Source organism: Chinchilla lanigera, unplaced genomic scaffold (genome assembly GCF_000276665.1).
Source record: "Chinchilla lanigera isolate Chin_1 unplaced genomic scaffold, ChiLan1.0 scaffold00049, whole genome shotgun sequence".
Classification (NCBI taxonomy): domain Eukaryota; kingdom Metazoa; phylum Chordata; class Mammalia; order Rodentia; family Chinchillidae; genus Chinchilla; species Chinchilla lanigera.
Genome location: NW_004955450.1, coordinates 6,599,781 through 6,623,643, shown reverse-complemented (window position 1 = coordinate 6,623,643; position 23,863 = coordinate 6,599,781). Strand labels below are relative to the sequence as shown.

Sequence of the window (23,863 nt, the reverse complement as noted above, 5' to 3'; positions counted from 1 at the left end):
GCGTCTAAACACAGCACCAATATTGTAATTGTGTTAGGAAGGCGTTCCCGTGTTTTAGCTGTAGCAGTTAGTGGCAAACTGTCACTGTCCCCAGTTGACATTAGAGGTATTCAGATGGATAGTGTATGGTCTATGGTCCTAATTTACATCCAACTAAAAACACAGAAGCAGAATGGTATGTATCTAGGTAGGATGAGAAAGGAAAGGTAGCCGGGCATGGTGGTGCACGCCTGTAACGCCAGCACTCAGGAGGCTGAGGCAGGAGGATTGTCCCGAGCTCAAGGCCAGCCTGAAATGCATAGCGAGACTCTACCTCAAAAAGACACACACACACACACACAAAAGAGAGAGTGAGTGAGTGAGAGAAAAAAAGGAAAGGTAGCAAAATGAACCTTAATATCTAGACTATGGGTGTCTGAGTGTCAATGTAGGTTCATCCACTGCCGTGAAGCCTGTCGGGGAGGCTATGGGAAATCTCTGAGCTTTTCCACTCAGTTCTGCTGAGCCTAAAACTACTCTTAACAAAACAGATCTAGTATTTAAAAATCTGTGGTGTTCAATCCTTTGGCCTTGAGGAAGCACCAGCCCCATACACCGCCACCTCTCCTTGGGTTGCAAGCGCCCAGGGCATCGCTATTGCTGATTCTTGGATTAATCCAATCGTAGATTGGCCGCTGCTGCCTAAGAGACCCAGGACTCCACAGGGGAGCTGATGTGGTTCCTAGCACTTAGGGCAAGTGAGAGAGGAGGGCTTGTTCCCCAGGAGTGACCCTGGACAGACATGGGGCCAAAGGCCCTTAAGGTCAGCCCACCTGTCCTTTTCCCCCAGAGTCCCTAGCTGGTCCCTTGGAAGGCACCCAATGATGTCACCTATTAGTCACACCCTGGCATGGCCCTTGGCACAGACTGGCCGGCCTTGTGTGCTCCTAGGTGTGGAGGCTGGGGGTGGACCCGGGTGGTGGCAGAGGACCATTTTTATCTGAGGCCTCGGATGCGGTCCCTATCCCCGCTCAGATGGAGGAGGCTCTGTATGTTCCTGATCAGCAGCTCGGTCAGTCGGAATGGACAGGGCTGCACTGGAAAGCAAAGGAAGCAACAGGAAGAAAAGGCCTTACCTCCTGCGACAGGAAAGGCATGATCTGGGCTAAAATCGTATTCAGCCTCTTCGCAATCTCTGTCTGCAAAGGAAAAGAGACCCCATGAAGCTCCCGCGAATAAATCAGGTCACTGAAATGTCACAGACAAGTGCAAGTGCCAACTCCTCCCAACCCACAGCCCCTCCCCTTAGGGGCTCCATCCTCTCCACCCCTAGGAACTCCACAGTATGAAGAATCCTTCCCTCCTAACCTCCCTACATTCTGGGGAACCCCATCTCCCACAGAGACGGCCCAGAGGTGTGGTTCAAACAGAATCCCTAATTAAAATCAAAGCAAAACCGAAACCAGCCCTGCACTCCAGGAAGACACAGAACAAGAGCAAAACAGAGTTTGGGGAGGAAGGAAACAGCCTGTTAATGGTGCCCACAAACAAGAGAGTGGGTATGCCTGGGCAGCGTGGGGCAAAGGGTGCCCCAGCCTCACCCTCACACGCAGGGCCACGCTTCTTACTGGGTTCCCCCAGCCCCAACTGTTCTCTGCTGCCTGTCCCCCATACCGCCCAATCCATCCCTCCCCCATATGTGTCGCCAGCCCCAAGTCCCGCAGTCAAGTCTTCTTTTGAGGGCACGGCATTGCCTTGTCCACCGAGGGAAGCCCTTCACTCCCTAGGGCCTCATGGAGGTTTTTCATAGACAAGCAGACGGTTTTCTCTGCCTCACCCCAACACCCCAGGAAAAAAAAAAAAAAAAAATCACAAAAAACTAATCTGTTTCCATCAGGGTCCCCTGTGAGCCCCCCAGATCTCAGATCAAGAGTGGTGCTGGATGGTTAACGGAGTCCAGTCAGGAAGGCCTAGAACCACTGACAGGTCGCTCTCAGCAGTGCTTTTCTTATCTCATTCTGAAGCCTCAGCAGCCAGGACTAGGACTGAGGTCCCAGAGCTGGCTTCGAAGCTTTCATCAGCACAGAACAATCTTTCAGAGACAAAACCATGACAACAGCCTTTAAAAATCTGTGATCATCTGCATGTCAAATGATTCTGGATGAGAGAGCTACCCATACTTAAAAAAAAGGATGCCACACAAGCCTTATCAACAGACCCTGGCATTTCTGGGGCCGGCACCCTCCTCCACCCCAGCCATTCCAGAGGACCTCTGGTGTGTGGACAGAATAGGCCTTGGACTAAACAGCCTCATGGGCTTGTGCAGCCCGGCGTCCTGGGGCTGCTGGCCACTGTGGCCAGGCTCTCCATACCCTGGACAGTGTGCCCGCGACAGCGGGGCTCCTGGGTGGGGACTGGGTCCTTGGGGGCAGCTCTCTGCCCAGATACCCCTATCCTTGGGCACAGGGCCAGTGTTTCCCAGCAGACACCACTCTGACACGTGGGGTGGAAACAATTCTTCATTCTCAAGGACTGTCCCTCACCCTCCAGTGACCCAAGTGTGTCAGTAATCGTCCCCACTTCTGAAGGTTCCCGGAGGTCAGAGAAGTGGTGTTTGCACGCTGGTCGTACATTCTCTTTTTTTTTTTTTTTTTGGTTGTTGGTTTTTGGTTTTTCTCCGGTACCGGGAACCGAACTCACGACCTTGCGCTTGCCAAGCAGGCGCTTTTTGCCGCTGAGCTAAATCCCCAGCCCCGTACATTCTCAAAAGGGCACCATACCTCAGGGTTCTCAGCCTCAACGCATCTTCCCCTGGTCCACAGCCCAGCACCCTCTGCTTATGAGGAAAAGGGATCCTCAGATTTTACACAGCTATCCCTACATCCAGGCTGGGGACTCAGGCCACCACGTAACCATGGCTGATTACTCAAGAAGCCCTGTGCGTGGGCGTGTCAGATTAAGTTCCCACCAAACACACACCCACACACACACACACACCACACCCCCACACACACAGAATCACCAAGGGTCATCAGAGCAAGGCCACAGAGACCTGGTTGCTGATGAAGCTCAGGCTGTGATTTTTCAGCCTGGCTTTCCTGGAGCCCAACCACCAGGGGCGAGGAAGGACACTGGCAGGTCACCAGCAAAACTGGAGCAGGCAGAAGGGGAGGCACTCTACACCTGGAAAGCTTCTACATTAGAGCTGGATGTGGTGGTGCATGCCTATAATCCCAGCACTCGGGAGGCTGAGGCAAGAGGATTGTGGCAGGTCTGAGACCAGCCTGGGCTACAAAGTGAGTTCAGGACCAGCCTGAACTGAATAGTAAGACCCTGTCTCAAAAAAAAAAAAAAAAAAAAAAAAATCGTACAATATGCCAGGGCTTGCCTGCCCTTGCGTCCTGGGTTTTCTGGGGGGTACTGTCCCCACCTCCAGCTATAACTTCACCATCATCTGCTCTTGAGTGCTGTACCCTTGGTCTCCCTGAAAAGTAGAAGCAGGCACTGAGCCATTCACATCTGTACATGGGCTACTCTGCCCTGGGAATGGGCTCTGCACATTCTCAGGAGTCAGAGAATATACAGGAAAACTGTTCGCTACTAGGAATGGAAAGCTGGCTGGGCTTTTCACAGGGTGAGCTCTGACCACTACAGGAGGAAGGTTCTTACTAAAATGCCCATTTTTCAGATGGGAAAACTGATACTTAGCAATTTTGCAAAACGATTTCCTGCCAAGAACCAAACATGAGCCTTTTGACAGAGCTCATAGAAATACGTATGAAGGAAAAAATGACCACCAGGGTTGCTGCCCGACAGCACCACTGCTTCCAACAGCTGTCCAAAGAGCATTTGATCCAACTCAAACCTCTACAGCTCAGCTCTGGAAAAAGCATCAAGACGTGTGACTTCGACAATTGGGACAGGTCACAAATCACAGACTGGAACTAGATCATATGCTGGGAAACTCCTTTTGCCAACTGGGCAAAGTCCGTTATCAACAGGGCGGCTGTGGTCCAGCAGGTGGACTCCACCCGCCCCGCCCTCTGCCTGGGGGCCACTGAGCTCCGGCCTTTGAGCCAGACCTTCAGAGGCATCTGCAAGGGGGCAGGAGCAGGAGACGGCTTCCTTTGGAACCTTCTGGAAATAGGTGTTTGGCAAGGCAGGTGCAGACTCTGAAAGTTGCTTTTGAAGTACGGTTCAAAGCGGGCAGCTTTGCTGGCAGAGAGTACGGCTTCTCAGAAGTAACTAATCTACTCCACACACACAGAGGCGGCTCAGAGAAGCGGGCGCAGAGGTCCCACTCCATTCAGAATCTGCACTACCAACCGGGCGCTGGGAGTAACATCTGCCCCGAGTCTCCATCGAGATTGTTAAGCAAATAAATGACAGAAAACGAGATTGGGGGGGAGCAGGCGCCATTTCCCAAAGTGCAATCTGTTCCTTGCACTCTAGTGGGTCCCATTTGCACACTCATTAACACGGGACTTCTGAATACCACGCTGTAAGCCAAGGAGGCTTTGAGCATCCTAAGTGTTTCTCCTACTATGGTCTCTGATCCACCCATGCTGAGATTTCAGACCATCCCTGACCCTTGACCCACAGCACTGAAACTGGGGCAAGGCTCCTGCCGTGGGTCCCCACTTACTGATTCTTTATGCTTCCTGTGACCGAGCATACTCCACACACTCTGGACAGCCACCCGGAGGCCACTCCAGACAGTCTCTCTGTTAATTAGGTTCACACTGCCCGGCTGCCTGTCCCTGTGGGCTCTGACTGCACACTTCATTTTAACCTCAGCCAAAGGAAGACAAGGCCAGAGAGAGCGCCCCGGCACTTGAATGAGCAGGTTCCGCTCCACAGCCACACAGAGCGACCTGGCTCCTACTCTGTCAGCTCTGCTTTTCACCACGTGGCTTTAGGCAAATCATTTCCCTCCTCTGGGCTTTGCTGCTGTTGCCTGCAAAATAGGAAAGACGAACTAGATAACCCACTGGGTCTGCGCACCCTGATTCAGAGCTTTCGAATGCTATACCTTTGTGAATTGTTCTGAGACGTGTCACTTCCTCCGGATGTGCAGCTCCACGAAACAGGGCACCGGGTGATGTTAAACAGCAGTGGGGAAGAGCCACGCCGCCTCAAGATTGCGTGAACGCTAGGCCGGGTCCCCAGGTCCTGTCTTCACAGCACGAACCACTCAAGTATGTCCACCAGCAAAACTGCACACAAATGTCATACACCACCCCACCCCACCCCGCCCCCCGTGATGTCACACTGCCGTTATTTGCAAGGAAGGCTGGCTGGTGACCCTCTGACGCCAAGCAAGGGCTTGTTTGAAGTTCCATGCAGTGGGAAGTAATTTCATGTCTGTTAGGCAGGGAAGTGGCCATCCGACCCTTTCAGGGTCCTGGTCACATCTCTGAAATCAGGACTTCTTCCTCAGAGAATCAGGGCAGCGCTCAGAATGAGATAAAGGGCAGACACCTGCTGGCCTGAAGTGTGACTCAACACCCCAAAGCCATGTAGAAAACCATGGTTTTCACCCGGGCTCTGAGGCCAGCATGCTGCCTGTGTGACCTATGGAAGGCCAGGTCCTGGTCTCTAGATTACTTCTGTAGATCTGTGTGTTTGGGGTCTCAGGCAGCTCTGGAGGCCATGGATCGGAGCCAGGTTTTATTTATCTGCTTCTCAACGACTTCTGTCCAACGCAGTCTCGGCGCCTGTGCTCTGAGCTGAGTTATATCAGAGGTGCAGTGCAGGAGGATGAGGCAGCTCCAGCCCTAACAGCCCCAGCAGCCAGGCACCCCAACCGCCCGGTCATCAGATATCGGAAGATTCCAGAACAACGTGTGAGCAATTTCAACTTGAAATATCCCCATTGCATTTTCTAAACAATTCTACACTGACAGCCCCTCAAAGACTGACTGTCAGATGATATGCCTTGCCAGGCAGTTTCTCTCTGGACTGGGCCAGTAGATGTTTAACCACAGAGGAAGAGAAACCCAGGGAAGAAAGGATGGGGAAGACCTCACCGGTAGGCCCCCCTCCACTCTGGGATAAAGCAATGGTCACCCCCGCCCCGCAGCAGCCACTGGGAGGCAGCACTCCTGCTCTGGGAGGGGTTGGTTTCCACCCCCGATCACTCGATGATAGGTGAGTTTCCTTAAAGGCCCTCTTAGCACTGGCATATTGATCAAATTATATATACCTACAATCCTATTAAATATTTATGTTGGCGAGGATGCCGGCTGAATTCTTGATGCGGGGAGGACTTGGTACTAGGAAGGTCCAGTCCCCAGCATGACCCTGAGGATGTGTCTCCTCAAGCCATGATCTAAGACTCCCCGGAGAGTACCCAAGGCCCTCCCTGGGAAAGAAGGGACGCGGTGGGGGGCCCAGGGGGTGAGGAGAAACACACACCCCTCCCCAGCTAGGTCCAGAAGACAGCTGGGGTTTCTGGGTGTACTGTGACCTTTCTGTACACTCCCTGGAAGAATTCACCTTCCCTTTTCTTTCAAGAAGTCTGTGGCATAGGAGAACTGTGAATGGGGGTGCAAAAGAGAGGGTGCATCCGGGTCACTGACCCAACTTGGCCACCCAGGCCAGGACCTGCACTCCCTGTCCCTGGGCTGCCCTGCACTATGAGGCTGTCTAGGAGAGGGTCCAGGACGCGGTGTAATCCTGAGGGTGCTCAAGAGTGAAACAGGCCAGGCACGGTGGCACATGCCCGTAATCCCAGCACATGGGAGGCTGAGGCAGTGGGATCGCCATTCAAGGCCAGCCTGGGCTACGAAGTGAATTCAAAACCAGCCTGAACTGCACAGCGAACGCTGTCTCAAGCCAAAACAAAACAAAACAAAGTGGGGTACTGCGTGCACAAGAGCGCTGTGCCCGTGAGGGGGCACCCATGGGGACACGGAGGCAGATGGCACTCCGTGAGGGAACTGGATCCAGATGACAGCCTCAGTCCCTCCCGGTTCCTATGACTCCTAAGACTTTCATTTCTCTAAAACCCAGTCTCCCTCCATCGGGCTTCCTGTTAACAAGATCCAATAATCTTTAAATATTTGTTCACTTTAATTTCTTGGTTCCCAAACACATTAAACTCTGCTTGCCTCCCACCCTCGCTTGGGGGAAGAGGCTCTCAAAGAGCCTGCTTGTACAGACAAAACAGGAAGAGCCTTTGCCTGTGACACCTTCCCCCAACACTGCCCATTCATCCCGGGCACCACCCCTCCTCCTCCCTCCCCTCAGATAACCCCCGCCCCTCCCCCACCTTCCCAGACTCCAAGGCGGCCAGGGCCTCCTCTCCGAGGCAAAATTCGCTCAATTCATCCCAGTGGGGTTGCCATGGCAACCCCCAGCCACCTAACCCCCCCCCAACATTATGCAAATCTTTCCTGGCCTCTCAACAGGCTGTTGAAAGTCACATTATTCTTTCTCGCAGGGGCAGCTCATTACATTTTGGGGGTCTCCCCATCAGGTCAGGGCTACAAATGAAATGTAGGCAAGGGGCATTTGAGGACATCCGGGTGGCACAAGGGGAAAGTAAGAGTGAGGCGGGGAGGGGAAAAGACAGACCAGGGGGAGAAACGGAGCCCATGCTATGGACCCACCCCAAATTCATATCCCTTCCTTACAATCAGAAGGGTCAGCTAGTCCCACTTCCCCAAACAAGGGTTATTAGCAGGAGTGGTGGTATTTCATAGCTTCTGAAAATCAAGAAGTTATTGAGAAATTTGTATTAAAGCATCTGCTCCCCTTCAAGTCGGCCTTCTTCCAAACCATCAATCACCATATCCAACGTCTCATTTTACAGAGGAAGCGTACAGGGCCCAGAGGAGACTAGGACTGGCCCCCAAACACACAGCAAAATGGAAGTAACTGAGCCTCCCAGATCTAGATTAACCACCAGTGGTGTTTCAGTAACCCTGCCCCCTCGGGGCATCTGGCGAAGTCTAGAGACATTTTAGGGGGTCACACTAGGGCGGTACTACTGCTGCCAACCACACATACGGCACCCTACCACCCACCGTTATTCAGGCCTAAATGTCAAGGGTGCCCAGGCCAAGAAGCCTGGGTCCGCACATGCTGATGTTCATGTTTTACTGGATGCTTAGATGTTCTGTCCAGGGAGTGCCCAGCACTGGAATCAAAGGCTGGAGGACCTGGAATGGTCTACTGATGCTCCATGTGGTAGTGTAATGGACTTGTAATCCCAGCACTTGGGAAGCTGAGACAGGGGGATCACCTCAAATTCAAGGCCAACCTAGACTACAGAGTGAGTTCAGAACCAGCCTGAAATACACAGCAAAACTCTACCTTAAAAAACAACAACAACAACAACAAACTATGGCAGCCAGAGATAGCGCAGGGAGGCTTCTGTCAGGGAAGTAAGCTGTGCAGAAAGCTGCCGGCCAGGGGTGGCAGGCAGGTGTCACTATCATCCCCAACTGCCATCAAAGAGATTCAGTGAGTGCCCAGTCACACGCTGCTAAGTGAGGATACCGGATGGCACCCAGGTTCCTAGAGCTCCTCTCTCCCCCTTGATGAAAAATATGACATCCTGAAGATCGAGGAGTGAGCGCACCTCAACTCCTAGACCTTCCATGGGATTTCCGCTCAGGCTAACTGGACTGCAGCCTTCTCCCTGGAGAGGGGTCAGAAGAAGGGGTATGTCCTCTAGGAAGGAAGGGGCAGGACAGGGCTTAAGGAGGAGCTGAGCACCCGCGCACCACTGTTCTGCCAGGCTCTCCTCCCTCCGCCGCCCCTGTCCTCACCCTCACCCTGTCCCCTAACCCACTGCAGACCAAGGGGCCACCTGCCGTACCCCTGGAGCTCCTGACAGAGCCCGGATGGTGGAAAATTCCTGCACCACACTCAGAGGGGAGCAAGGGCCAACCCCATCCCTCATCCGCTGGTCTACCCCGTGCCTTTCCCTTCCCGGAAGGAAATCACCACGAGTTCCCGCAGCGGGGGGCCCCACCAATGTCACGCTGTGCCCCTGCCACTGTGATGGAAACTCTTAATTTCAGACCAGGTCGGGATGGGTAGGTAGAGAGCCACCCCCTCCCTCGCCTTTCAATCACTCAGCTGGCAGGGCAGAGTCCAAACCCAAAGGCTTTGGGGTTCCGCCCAACTGCGCTGGACTCTCAGCTCTACAGGACCAGTGGGAAGAATTCTCTTGACCTTTGAGGCCCTGGGTGCCAATGAAAAAGGATTCTCCCCAAGCCAGCTGGTGTAGTTTTCACTATGAATCAAAAAATAATAACAACCACCACTCCCAAAGCAGTAGAAAAGCTGAAAACAAGTTATCAAGGATTTCAAAAGCAGAGGAGATAAACCAGGCGACCCAGGCGGACAAGCTCTGTTTACTCAATCCACTGTTCCGTTTCTTCTAAACCCAGTTTTCTTCTAATACCACCCACCTCCGTCATCCCTCTGGTGTGGTCCCTGCCTCTCCCTCCCACCTGTCCTTTTGCCCTCTCCCAAATAAAACTGTCCACGGTGAAACAAAAAGGAAAAAAACTTTCAAGAGACACTCAACACACTTCACAGGCACGTGACTCTCCAACACTTCCCACAGGCACAACTTCTGCAGCCCGCGGGCCTCTCAGAAACCAAGGAAGCCACTATCCTTCCCAGGAAGCCCGCGATGCACACGGGGTGGGGGTGAATCCCGCAGGCACATTATCCTCATCCTTGAGTCCCCAGCAACATCCACAGGGTCACCCAGTTCAAGCCAAGCGCCACACAGGGCTCAGGGGCCAATCGATATTAAACGGTCCTGTCCCTGGGGACAGATCCTTCCTTCTTGAACCGAGGCTGCAGTTCTCCAGTGCCAGGGTGTACGTGGGTCATGTGCACCTCCCTAACCCGCTGTGTTCTGTGGCTTTTTGTCCCGGTGGCTGTTTAGCGTGGACGCAAACGCCCCTTTATTCCAGATGACAGTGGCAACTGGGCTTCGCAATCAAGTGCCGCAGAACACGAAGGCGCTCTTACTGCTATCATCTCTCCTACTTGGAGGATGACATTTTCAACCACTTGATCTTCAAATCAAGGCCTTCCCTGGGATTATCTGGCTGCAGCAGCAGCCTCCCCAGGAGCCTGGACTGTGTCCGTGTCACTCACAGACCTTCAAGTCCACCCAAGCAGGCCTCGGAGCTCAGGCACCGGCCACAACCACAAAATGGAGAACCTCAGATGTCCCTGGCCCCTCAGGTCTCACCCCTGGTCTCATGTCATCCTTCAGGAACCTGTGTGTGGGGACCTCCCTGGCCTACGCTTGTTTTCAGATAGGCCCAGAGGAAGGAGGACCACAGCCTCCTGGAACCTAATCAAGAGGGACTTGGTGTCCGAGTCTCCGTCTCTTTTTGATATTTTGAGACAGCGTCTCACTCAGTACGTAGTTCATGCTGGCTTTGAACTCACTATGGACCCCAGGCTGGCCTTGAACTCATGCTGATCCTCCTGCCTCAGCCTCCTGAGTGCTGGGATCACAAGTGTGGGCCACCATACCTGCGCCCCCCACCGTCTCTCCAACAGGCAGGACTTGTCTCCCACATCCCTGTAAAGGCAGTCTCTTCCTCAACATTCACAGTGAGAAATGGGAGACCCGAATCCCTCATATTCTAGCTGATGGCGCAATAGCCTTAGCGAACAAAAGAATTCAAAATCAGCATCAAGAAAGATGGAGACTCTGGAGACTCCGCCTTGACTTCCTGGAGACGCAGGAGGTACTGAGGGCCCTCCGTGGGTGAGAGGAGGCGGATCAGGGTCCAGGTCCCAATGTCTGAGTGGTCAGAGCAACAATCCCACAGATCCTTGGAGGCAGGACATCCTCCCTCCCTCCAGTTCTCTCAGCCCCCACCGGAGGGGAGCATTTATCCTGAAAGGCCAGAGAACAAAAGAGACCCGAGAGAAGAGGAGAGAAAGCGAAAGGGGGAGAGCTCCGATGTGTCTCACCGTGCATTTGTGGAAAACAAGATATTGTCCCTTTAAGCATATAAAAACAAGGCCCTTGAGCACGCAGTTCTCACTCAGGCACACAATTATGGGTGCTTTCAGCTGTCTAGCACTACTTCAAGTGCACTCTTAAACCAGACTGTCAATGGCATGTTGAAAGCTATTTTGCTGGCTGCTATCATTAATAGCAAAGTGGAGAGCCGGGCTGATGAGAATTAAATATGGGGGAGGGGGCGGGTCACAACCAGTCATTACGGAATTACCAATGGGAGGAAGGAGACAAGCCACTTGGGGAGCAGAGGGTGGGGGGGAGCCGGCAGGAGGAGGCCACCGCGGTCCCTGCCCCCACCCGCACCAGCACCATATGGCCCTGGGCCAGCCCTGGAGAGCCATATGGGGCCGAGCTGGGCCTCGTGGGTGGTGAATGTGAGGGCAGAGAGGCCTAGGAGATCGCTTTGCTGCTAGATGTCACCACCTCGTCTCACTTCCCAATTCCCAAGTACGGTCTCCGCCCCACAGCCATGTGAGGAAGCCTTGGCTTCCGGAGGCAGAACAAAGTCTCCGGTTAGGGCTTTCCTGGGGGTTGTTGCCACCCCAAGGAGCCTCCCTCACCAGCTGGGCTCCTGCCTACTCCACAGACCTCCTGGCTGCGTCCCCTTTCCCAGGCAGAGCGAGCAGGCCGTGTCCCCGCAGCCGCATTAGCACTTACCTCACTGTACTCCAATTACTTATTTAGCTGCCCGGCTCCTGCGGGGGGAATGGTGTCTTATTCCTCTATGTAACCAACCCCAGCCCACACACCCCCAGCACATCCCAGGCCCCTAATGACCGTTTTGGGAATGACTCCAACTCCCTCATTTTACTGATGAAGAAAGTGGATGCAGCCAGAGAAGCCTGAGGAGCTAGCAGCCAGCTCACAATTAAAACCCCCTCCTTCCAACTCCAGGGGCAAACTAAGGCAGAACTCTGCCTTCAGACAACCAGAGTAATCTGCGTGGCGAGGGCCCAGTGCATTTACTGAGCACCTACTACACGCTAGGCGCTGCAGAGACCTGGACACTGAGGCTTGTTGGGGAAATGAGATAAGGAGGTGTGAGGAAGGCATATCTGTAGCAGATCCCAGGGGGAAAGCCAGCTGAGACAGGGCCTTTACTGCCCTTTGGCCCTTGGTGTCCCAGTGTTTTGTACAAACAATGAGACAGAAAATACACTCTCTCATGCAGAAAGGAAAAGGGAGTTTACCCCTTATTGATTCACTGCTACTACAAAATGGAAATGCAGTGCCTCTGTAAATTAGGCCCTTTGAGTGCCCGGTGGGAGAAGTCCAAAGAGAGGAGGAGAAAGATAATTTGTGCGGGAGTAGAGTTAGGAGCCAGGTTCCTGCCCAGCTCAGGGTCTTAGACCTGTACGGCGAGAATAGGAACCATGGACCCAACCCCCACGATCATGTGCACCATCAAATGTCCAAGAAGGAAAAGACCCAGGGTGGCTAGAGACCCCAAAGGTGAGCAAGCAAGGCAGGTGGACACCAAAAAGGCAGAAGTCAGGTGGAAACCAGGGAGGGGTTGGGTTCTAGCGCTCTTGCAGAACAAAATGCATTTCAAAGCTCAACTCAAGTGCCACACCAGCAGGCACTGCCCTAGTCTAAGGACCTGTGTGTCCCTTTCCTCCTAGACGGGAGGCCCCACCTCCTCACCACCAACTAGACTCAACTCCTTCTCAGGGTCTTTTCACCCTGCTGCCTGGTGGCTTCACCATGACGACAGATCCTTAAGCTGTCTGGAGGTCTTGCAGCCTGAACCCCGTATTATTACTTAGGTGACAAGCCTCAGAGAGGAGATTTCCCGTATCATACTTCAGCCTTGGGTTTATGGCCACCGCGTGGCTAGGATAAAAAGTTCACAGGTTTTACCACCCCTCCCTGGGCTGCGAACGTTCCCTCTGGGATTGCTAGGCAGGCATTCTGTGTTATTACTACACACATCAAAAATCATTAGTTGTGTAAATAGCTGGCAATTTAGAAGAGGACTGTGGACAGAGGGTTCAGCTGATACGGTTATACAACCCGAATGGGGTACTTTGGACTTTGGTGGAGCCCAGTTTGTGGCCTTAGCCTCTTCAGATAATATCGCAGAGAAGCAATAGTCATTAAAGACACAGGGTGCTGGCAGTTGCTAAAGGAGCCCTCTTCGTTTCTCCTGCTTTGCTAAAAACGTCTGGGGCTGGGAGGGAAGCCTGCGTGAGCCTGGTTGGGAGAGGGGAAGCCAGCTCCTCATTCTGGGCCTCAGTGTCCTCTTCAGGAACTTGAAACATGTGGATGAGAAGCCACAGGGCTTTCGGTTCCAGGACTCCAAAAGAAACTGTAAGGCGGGGTTGTTTGTCTCAGGAAAAAGGTGACCGTCTAGTGTGGGCATGATGCTATTTGCAAATCAAAATGCCTCACATCCAGTTTCCAAGCAGCCACGTTCACCAACAGAAGGCGAAGGGCCAGTGTGACCCACCTTCTCATAGTTATCGGTGCCTCAGACCACGGCAGGTAAGTGTGTGCTCAGGTCCCCAGCCTGTAAACCGGCTTTGCAGTTGCGGTAGGCATTCAAAGATACTCTGAAGAGCTGGTCAGCCACCATCCCCTCCCTGGCCTCTCTGAATCACCCCTGACTTTCTGCCTGGAAGCAGGAGCTTGGAGGAGGAGGTGGGTGACCCCTTGAAGTCCTGGGCCAGGCCTGTGATTCTGTAATCTTTGCTTTGCCATAATTAGGGAGCGAGGCAGAAGAGTGGGAGGAGAAACCATTTATTACTTTTCTGCTATTTGACAGCTTGCAAGAGAGCTGGAGGGTAGGGGGAAAAAAACAGCCACGGAAGGAGTCAACCACAGTGAGCTGAACCTCTCATGAAAATCAAAAGGGCTGGATCTACCTTTACCGGTTGCCCTCTGTCAATTCTCGGGCCCATCTGGCAAACTTGAGGTTCCCAACTAACTGCCATTTCCCAGAAAGGCAGCAAAGAAGTGCTTTAAAAAAAAAAAAAAATGGTGGTGGAGGAGAAAGTGTGTGTGTGTGTGTGTGTGTGTGTGTGTGTGCAGGCTGAGCCCCACCACACTTCCCAAGGTGCTAGCTGTGTAGATCATCCATTATATAAAAGTACAGACAGTCCCCACCCCCACCCCGAGCTCAAAGATGAAGAATCCAGCCTGTTTGTTCCAGGCCGATGTAATCACACGAATAGTCAAGTCTAGAGGGCAGGACACTGCATGAATAATTCAAGCACTCCAAGTCACTTGATTGTGTGTGCAGATAAAACACCAGTCAACCGCTAAACAGGTCAGCTGATAAACTTGTTTGCTCAGGCCTAACCACCATCCGCCAAATACACCCAAGACCCACGCTGCAATTAGTGGCAGGGCTTTCTGCAGAACCCTCACAAACCAAACGGAGGGAGTGGCCGGCGCCATTAGGTCAGGGTTGCATTTCTCAGCAAGGTTTCTTCACCCTCCTGCCTCTTTGTCCTACACAGCCATAGGGTGATTTCACCCAGCTCAGACTGCCAGGGCTTGGGGTGGGTCTACATCCAGGGCAGACGCATTCAAGGCAAATGCAAAATGTGCAACCAGCCGTGCTGGGAAAGGGCAGGGGTTCTGATTTGAGCCCTCCGCCTGCCTTCTTGGTCTCCCTGAAGCCTCAGTTTCCCCACCTAGAAAAAGAGGGCAAAAAATCCCACTGGCACTGGCAGCTGAGGGGATTAGAAGAGAAGATGAAACCACAAACCTCAGGCACCCCCCCACCCCCGCCGCCCAAGAATCCTGTTTGGGGAATGGCCAGAAATCCCAGATGCACACAGCTGCTCTTCCACCAAATGCACTGCGATGTTTAACTCTTGTGGGTTCAGAGCATCCCTGGCCTCAAAAGTATTGCTCTGCTCGGCCAGCCAAGGTGGCTTCTTTCTGCCAAAAGCATCCACTCACGGCTCAGGGGACACCACCCATGCAGACCTCAACATGCAGCGACATATTACACCTTAATTACAAAGCTCTTAGGATAACTGCTGCTATAAATTTTAAACCTGGGTACAATTACCCTCTTTAAACACACCCAAGACACTAAGCACGCACCTAGGAAAAGAAAAAAAAAAAAAAAAGAGGGGGTGGAGAAAGGGAGGAAGTGACACCTTGAATAATATGCAAAGGTTCTCAAAATACCCACAACCCCTGGTTCATTTATTTTATGCTTCCTTTCTGGACCAGTGAGACTGGGTCAGTTCTGCCTGGAGAGGGCCAGAATCTAACTCTGCTGTGTTCTCTGGAGGAAAACCTTTCTAACACAGAGTAACGTCTGTTTATTATTTCTGCAGACTGAGGAGTTTATATGTGGTAGTCTTCATGTGCCCTCCTAGGGAACTAATCCCTTAGGAAGCCACAGGCTAGATTCCCACACTGCTCGGTAAACTCAGGCCCTTCCCCGGCTGCCTTTCACCCAGTGCTGGAGTTCCCTCCAGGAGGGGGAAGAACCGCATTCAAAAGCCTCTATAGGAAGCCACTCAAGCGGGCAGGAATCAGCACGCTTTCCTGGGTCACCTGCCCTTCTCACCTGCCCTGGGTCCTGCCCCCTTTAAAGAGCAAAATTTAAACCTTGTAAACGACTGTTAATTTAGAGCAGAAAATCCATTCAAGTCACGGTCACCAAAGGCTAGAATGAGTCAACAGCCTTCTGAGATTTCAAGAACACCAATTGTTAAAAAGAACAACCAGCCTGCGCCATTTATACGTGCCAAGTCAACGCTAATCGAGGGCCAAGCCAAATTACAGGCAGCCTTTCCTTGGTACAAAACTACACAAACATGCCTCTCCCACAGCCCGGCCTAGCACTGGGGCTCGTTACTGATAGGCAGTGAGATAAAGAGTGTTTGTATTTGCTCGGTTTGAGGTATACTGTTATTAGAAAAGTGACAATACGAGGTAGTTTACATATCCATCAAACGACGGCACACTAGTTAAACTGGTTTGACTTCAGGATTTCAAAGCTGAGCTCAACCCCCAGCCATCTCAAAGGCCAGGCCTGGCTGCCTCTGGCAAACTGACTTCATCCCTCAGCCCCAGCTTCCTTCTCTGTAAAATGGGAACTTGGCTGCCTTCAATTATTAAGAGACAGATGAGAAACTGCCTCCTAAATGTAAGGCATTAAAGTTGCGTTTCACTCCTAAACCACCAGCGGCTTCATTTCCTTAAGTTTCAATAGCCGAGTCTGGCTTTTAAAAAGGCTCTTGAAGTTTAATCTTATCAAGGCAGAACATCACATTTTTGCTAGAAAAAAAAAAAAAAAAGAAAAAGAAAAAGAAAAAAGAGGGTAAAAAAAATCCTCCCACATTGCCTCTTGAGAATCTTACAGTAAAACACATAAAAGCAGCCAGCCACCTCTAGGTTCTGGGGAGTCTGTAAAGCAGCTTCTGGAGGTACAACTTTTCCTTTGGTCCTTTATTCTTTTTTACCAAGATCCAAGAACAGCACTCATTTCACAAGCTCAAATGCTAAAAGCTCAGTGTAGCCAAGAAATCAGCAAAGCCTCAGCACCTTACAAGTCAAGAATCAAACTTATTTTCAAACCAGAAGAGACAGAGAAGGGTGCCGTTTTAAGGCTTTTTTCACAACACTGAAACAGCTTTCATAACAAGAAAAGCTCTTACCTGCTTGTGCATTTCTATGTTCAAGCCGTAGGACATCTCATAGTACTAAAAGTGGAAAAAATTCCCATTAACAAGACAATCTACAAAATCTTTATTTTTCAACATCAACATGATACACACAGTAGTGAGAAGCGTCAGCCGGGTCCTCCCACCGGCACGGTCCCTGCCTTTTTCTCTGTTTATACAAGGTGCAGCCTCGACAGGGAATGCTGTGTACACTGGGCCCCCTCTTGTCCTCTGAGAGTTATCTAGCACGATGTGGAAGGCCTCTTATGTGGAAAGAGGCGCGCTTAAAGTGCCTCCCGGGCCCTCTGGGAAACAGAAAATGTAAACCGGCTGGAACAGACTCTGGCTAAAGCGGAGATAGTCTACCTAGGGTCCAAGGGCAGGAAAGATTCAGCCGGGGATCCCCGAGGAGGGAAGCAGAGGCAGAGAATTTCCAGAGGCTCTCCCACCCCTCTGAAAACCCAGAGGAAGGAGGGCTTTTCTGTCCCACTCTGGCTAGATCCCAGGGCTGCCAGGCAGAAAGTTTCCAAAGGCTCCCGGGAGGTCTCCCAGAGAGATCTTTATCCAACCCTGCCACGGGCTCGTCCAATCCTATCTTTCTAGCCAAGATAGGGCAAGCAGCCCTCTGGGAGGCCCTCAAAACACATTAACGGCGCTCAAAGCCAGGACAGAGGTCCCCGGTTGGAAATCTGCGTCGCTCTTTCTGCCCCTCCTCTTCCCAGGCCCCCTCCTCCAGTGGCCCAGGCCAAGGGAAGCTGGTGGGGCAGAGAGCACTCCCGGAGGGCCCTGTTACCCGCTCTCTGCCCCTGGCCCACGGGGTCCCCCGCGCCCGCCTCGGCGGATCCCAGGGAGCTCTGTGCGCCCTGCCTGCGCTCCCCTCCCGCGTCTCTCACCATCACGTAATGGCGCTGCATCTCCGTCTTCTCGTTTGCCAGCTTGTCGTACTCCACTTTGAGGCTGCGAGGGCAGGAGGAGCTGCTCAGGCCCGCGCCTGCAGAGCCTCCTCCGGGGGCCTTACCGAAGGGCCCCCGAGAACCACTTCCCGGACATCCTCGGGACACCCCATTATCTTCGGGGCACTGGGGGTTTGGGTCCCCGCCTTGGGGAGAGTGGTGCTCGAACAACTCGAAACTTTGCACGGCCCGGGAGGCCTGTTTGTTCCGGCAGCGGGGGGGCCGGCTCCGGTCGCCCGTTCGCGACCCCCGGAAGCCACAACAAACCCACGGGCGACCCGACCCCACCCGGAGGCGGCGCCGGGAGCTGCCGGCTGCGGGCAGGCAGGGGTTAAGGAGACGCGCTCGGAAGGGGAAACAAAAGGCGGAGGCCCCGCCGCCCCGGGGTCGGCAGCCCTCTGTCCCCGCGGGGGGTGGTGGCAAGAGCGGCTCCGGGCTGCCCCTCCCCGCCAGCCCCTGGGGTCGCCCCCACCGGCCTTACCTGTGATACTGAGCTTGCAGGAACTGGAATTCGTCTTTGATCCTGTCACAAGACTCAGCCACCGTGAATTTAAATCCCGGCTGGCCGGGTTGGTGGGGAGCCTGGAGCCGGCGAGGACGAGACGGAGGCGGGGAGGAGGCATCAGACGGGAATTCCGGCGACCCCGGCCCCTCCCCACCGTGCGCAGCCACCCTCCCCGCCCAGGCCATCCCAAGTTTCCCAGCTCGAGGATGGGGCGCGGGTGGGGGGGGCTCACCTCTTGCACCGAGGGGCCCCATTCCCAAGTAAGCGGGGGCGGGGAGACCCGCCGGGCGAGTTGGTTGACTTAGGAGAGGGGGCGGGGAGCGTGGACAGTTCCCCCAGGCCGCACGCACCCCCCCGCCGCGCCGCTGGGCTGAATCACCCTCACCTCTCCACGGCACCCCCCCAGCCCCGGCCCCTTTGTGTGCACACGCGCACACACACGCGCTCCCAAGCACACGCACACACACCAGAAAGGTAGCAACAAGCAAAATGGAGGTGCCAGATAAACTGCCTCGTTTACCCTGCCATGATAGATGCTTAAATAAACCGAGTTGCAATTACTCACCGGATGTCTGCCTTGCGGATACATGGCAGGGAGGGGTCGTGATTCGGAGAGCGTGGAGGAGCCGAGAGCCCGGGCCGGGGAGGTGCGGGGGAGGGGGGAGCCGAGCCCGAGCGGGGGGCGGCCGGGAAACCGAGAGCTCGCCCCCGGCCCCCCCACCCCGCTTTCGCAGCGGAATCCCAGAGTCGGGCGCCCGCCCCAAGCGGAGACAAAGAGCCGCGGAGCAGGCGGCAAAGTCGTCGGCGGGTACCGAGGCCGGGCGGCGGGAGCGGGCTTTGTGCGCCTAGGGCTCGGCGGGCTGCGGCCGGCCGCCTTCCCCCGGCTGTGTGCAGAGCGTCAGAGCCGGGGGCTTCGCGGACATCGTCGGGTCCGGCGCGGGGTCCCGAGGCCGGGGGCCCCTCCAGGGGCGAGCGCAGAGCCCCTGTGGATCTCTCAGTGCGTCGAGCTTAGTGGGGGGCGCGCCAGGGCAGCCCCAAGCATCCGGGGTTGGCGGGTCAGATCCCACAGGCAGCGGGGCCAGGGGCTCACGGCGAAGACAGGAAGGAAGCTGGCAAGAAGGTGGCGGTTTGGGGCCGCAGGAGCGCCGGTGGGTGCGGGTTGGGGCCCGGCGCGGGCGCTTCGACGCCCCCCCTCGGAGAGGAGCCTGCTGTTCCGTCTGCTACTGCCGCCGCCTCTGTAAGCCCTTCCCGGGGCCGGGAGGAACTCCGGGCTCAGTAGGTGCAAAGCAGCATCCTAACTCCAGCGGGCACGGGAAGCTTCAGGCAAGGGTCCTCGTTGCTCCTAGCTCGAGCGCTGTGTCCCTGGCGTGGAGCGATCGGAGCGCGCAGGCAGGAGAGCACTGGAGAGGAGACGCAGCCCGAGTCCGGAGAGCTCTGCGGCTTCCTTCCTTCCCTCCGCCCGGCTCTCCTCTCTGCGGCCCGACAAACCCCAACACACACACACACACACACACACACACACACACACACACACACAACACAGGCACACACACACCCAAAAAAGTGCCTCGGACCTGCGGATACCACACACAGACAGGCGAGGGGGACGAGCACGAGGTCTGAACTGCCGCGAGAGCAGTTCCAAATAGGGACTGAAAAGTAACAAAATAATGTGGCAGCTTCGCCCGGCGCTGGCCAATGGGAGCGCGGGACCCCCACGTGGGGCAGCAGAACTCGGCCTGCGATTGGGTGCCGCCGGGCGCGACGTCACAATGCCCTCTTGTGTCTAAAACTATGCATGAAAAGTAGCAATCAGGCCCTACCCGCTGGTGACTTTCGCATGGGAGTGAAAAACAGCGCTCCTCAGATCAGGAATTAACCGAAAGACATATAATAAATAGATATATATTATAGTCCTGGGCTGCTAGGGTTTTTTCCCCTCCTCTCTTTTTTTTCCCACGATCTACTTGCAAATAATTATTTGGCGGAAGGGGGAAAGAGAAGACAGAGGAATAACAACAAAAGAAAAAAAGACAAGCTATACAGTCCTCCAAACCTGTGGCTTATAGTAATGTATCAGTTTATTCTGCACTGGCAGCAAACGATTCCTCCCTCTAATCTCATTAGGTCTGCAAAGCAGCCCAATTAGATACTATAAAACAAACAGAATCACTTTGTCACTTTAATGTTTTCACTTCACAAGATTTAGGACCCATAAAATGGTGGCTCCCAAAGTTGCCTCTGACCTTTAAAATTTTGCTCGGAAATGAGGATGTCCCTTTTTCTTTTTTCCTTTTTTTTTTTTTTGGTCCCTTTCTTGCCCCCTCCCCTTTGAGCCCCCAGCTTCGCTTCTTTGTTCTTTCGCCCTTGTTTTCAGAAAGCCAAATAAACAGCGCCTCTGATGTGCGGCGGCTGCCTGCGAGAAGCCTGGGCCCCTCTGGCTAGGCGGGCAGCGGGCTCACCTCGCGGCTGGTTTCCCTAGAGGCTTCTTAGACCCCTGAGGACAGCTACGTCCCGGCCACAGCCTCGCCGGGCCGGAGTCCTACGGAGTGGATGGAGTCGGTACTGGGACCGGGGTCCTTCGGGTCGCAACCCGCGAGTTCCGAGTTCCTACCCGGTCTACTCAGCCTACTCGCGACAGTAGCCTGTGGCGTCTGTCGCCAGCCTCGACGCCCCGGGAGGTACGGAGGCTCCCCCGGCGGGCTCCCGCGCCAGTCGCGAACCCTTGCGCGGTCACGCAGACCACTCCACTTCGGGGCCACTTTCCCCGCACCCCGAAGGTCTGGCCGCCCAGAGCTCCGAGTCACATTAGGGGACGCGATCGGGCCAGCGGGCCTCCGCGAGGGCACCGCTGGGTGGCCCCCGGGTCCCTCCCCGGCCGCTCGGCGAGCGCGCGAGCCCCCGGATCTATATTTTCCCCTCATTAGGAGCCGGAGGTTCGCTTTTGCATCTTAATGAGCTGAGCGCGCGCGGCGCTCGGAGGCCGGTGCTGGGTGCTACACGTGAGCGCCCGCTCCGGCCGCCGGCCCCGAACCGCGCTCTTCTCTTCATTTATTTATTCTCCTAAATAAAAACATAAATCGTGCGCGGTGCGCACTGAAGTGGGGGGCAGGGAGAAGCCCGGGTCGACAGATGCGAGCATCTGGCCGCAGCATTCATTAGACACAAAATGGCTCCTCTTTAGAGCTTCCTTTTCCCCCTCCTCCTTCTCTTCCCTCCCCCTGACGTCACGGGTGGGCGCAGCCGCCTTCTACCTGCCCCGCCCCTTTCTCGCTGGGCCCCCACGTGGGGGACGTCAACCACGCCCCCTGAGCCACCCAAAGGGACCAATCACAGACAGTTAGAAGGATTCTCGACTTCTGATTGGTGGAGTTGCCAGGCGCTGTCAGTCGGTGGCCAGAGCTGTCAGTCAAAACCACGCGGGGTGGGGGAGCGCTGACAAATGCCGAGGCTTCTGAGCCTCCCGCTTGCAAATAGTGCTTGGAATGGCTGCTTAATTAGCTTTGAATGGCTTTTCCTTCCAGCTCAAACAATCTGTCACTACCATGTGGTATAAAGGAGCCATGCATAAAAAAGTAAGCAGAGGCTAAATATCAATTTGATTTTGTGTATCAAAGGAATATTTTATTTTTCTCCCTAGTAATGAAACGTATCAATTTAAATAATAAAAGGTAAAAACACACACACACAAACCCCCACACACACAAAAAAAAGAAAGAAGAAGAAAAGGAAAAGGAAAAGAAAACCCCAACGCCACAGTATTCCAACACTTACACACGCCTCCAATAGGTAATTTCTGCGGCCCACTTTCGGGAGGAAGCCTGAAACTCCCCACCCCCACTCCTTCAACTTGCATTTAGTGTTTTGTTGTCGTAGCGCTCTAGCAGACCGGGAGCGGTGGGGGAGGGGAGGCCTGCGGGGGAGGGGAGGTGGGGGCAGGGAGCAGGGCGAACTTTGAAGGGAGCTCTTTGAAGCTGCTAATCAAAGTGCAGGGGGTTTTAAGACCCCGTAAACTGGGGGTCCTACAGCAGGTCTCGATTTGGGAGCCTTGGGGGGAGAGAGCGGTGTGCGTGTTGCCCAGATTTATTAAATGGAATGCCTTCAAGATGCCCGGGGACGCGCGCCTCGTCCAGAGTCCCCCTCTCAGCCTCTCAGCCGACTCCCACGGCGCCCCCAGGTCGGGTCTGCGCGGGCTGTGCTCGATCTCAGGCTTGTGCTTTGCTACTGCCCCGACGGCAGTGCTCCAGGAGACCCCAGGAGCCAGAGCGCTCCAGCAAGAACAGCCCCGAGCGGGGGTCACTGGTGCCACCTCCCCTTACTCCCACGGGGGGGGGGGGCGGCTGCTGGCCCATTTTGCAGAGTAGAAAAGAGAGGCTGAGAAAGCGTAATCATTTGCTCCAAGCAGGGCACAGGGGCAGAATTGGAATCCTGGGCAGCCGCCTCCACAGCCAACCTCAGGATCTTCTTTGCTTGCGGCAAGCAGGGTCTGTGCGAGCGTTTGACTAAGAAAAAACATTCATCCCTACCCATTCCTTCATTTATTCACCCCTAGCTCTTTCTGAGGTTCTGGCTGCACCCCGCTTCCCAGGTTACCAAACCCGAGCAGGAAGGGAGCGAGGAGGTAATGAACCCCTTTAAACTCGCCGCCACTCTACCCCCGCCCCAGCTCCCAGCCACCCCACACATTAGGAAAAGCAAAGAGAAAAAAGTATATTTCTTTTACGTTCGAGAAAGAAAAGAAAATTAAACCCCCCCCAAAAAACCAAACATATGCAACACCCTGTCCAAAGCGCTTGACAATTATTTTAAAGAAGGAGGGGAGTGGTGGAGAGAGAGTTCAAACGTCTCTGTCTCCAGTTCTAATTGGAAACGTTTCAACTGTTTATGTTACAAGAAGTGTCAGGGACGTTTGCTACCGGAGAGCTGACTTTTCATTGGCGGCTTAATGGAGTACCTCGGAGTCCACCCCACGTGGGACAGGAATTCCTGGCACACACACACAAAAAAGTCATCCGGTGAGATTGAAAGCCCGGCCTGGATTCCCAGAGTGCAGGTTCCCCCAGCCCCTCATTTGGGGGTTCAAGATTATTGATGGGCAGCTTCTGCCAGCCCCAAGAGCCACTCCTCTGGTTCTTTAAAAATAAATGTCAAGCATTTTGGATAAATACGTTCCCACCCCTTTCTCGGGAATTAGAGGCCATCAGGCCGTGGTCTCCTGCCCTGCCTCCTCCGGCTTTGATCATTCATTTTTTTCATTCATTCATTTATGAGTCCTCTTTGGAACAGCCCAAGGGAGAGAGAAGTCTCCCTGACCACCTCTCCCTTTTGGTTGATTATACAGGGTTCCTCTGATTCTTGGGCTTTGCCTTAATTGCAGAAATAATCTGTTCCCTCTACCCCACCCTCCCAGGCCTTCAGGCTTCCTTCACAAGCCAGTACCTCACTATAAACAAGGGGAAGGGAACTTTGTATTTATTTAGCAAACTCTTAGGTAGCACTTACTCTGTCCCAGTTGCTGTTTCCTCTCCCCTTGACAAATACTAACATATTTAACCCTCACCCATAGAAAGAAGTGGGTGCCATTAGTATCATCCCATTTCACAGATGCACAAGAGACATGCAGTATGATAAGGACTTGTCCAAGGTCACTTCAGGGGCTGATTCACTTGAACTCAAGCAATTGGGCTGTAGAGTCTATATGTACTCTTTTTGCTGTTTTGTTTGGTTGTTGTTTTGTTTTTGAGATAGGGTCTCACTATGTAGTGCAGACTGGCCTTGAACT

At 54.0% G+C, this 23,863-nt stretch overlaps 1 protein-coding gene across 13 annotated transcripts in view; it reads right to left on the bottom strand.

Annotated features, from left to right (window-relative positions):
• The window catches only part of Tle3 (transducin-like enhancer of split 3), a 40,391-nt gene extending 21,662 nt beyond the window's left edge, over nt 1-18,729 (bottom strand). For 12 of the 13 annotated variants that reach the window (XM_013518996.1, XM_005393648.2, XM_005393647.2 and 9 more), the window contains exons 1-5: nt 18,647-18,729; nt 18,058-18,158; nt 17,517-17,580; nt 16,618-16,662; nt 1,116-1,178 (exon numbers count right to left, since the gene is read on the bottom strand). In XM_013518996.1, coding sequence (XP_013374450.1) covers nt 1,116-1,178; nt 16,618-16,662; nt 17,517-17,580; nt 18,058-18,158; nt 18,647-18,670 — 297 coding nt within the window. In that variant the 5' untranslated portion in view covers nt 18,671-18,729. Of the gene's footprint in view, nt 1-1,115; nt 1,179-11,650; nt 11,689-16,617; nt 16,663-17,516; nt 17,581-18,057; nt 18,159-18,646 lie in introns of those variants that run through there. The other variant, XM_013518998.1, reaches the window with a different exon arrangement.
• Between the last annotated feature and the right edge of the window lie 5,134 nt (nt 18,730-23,863).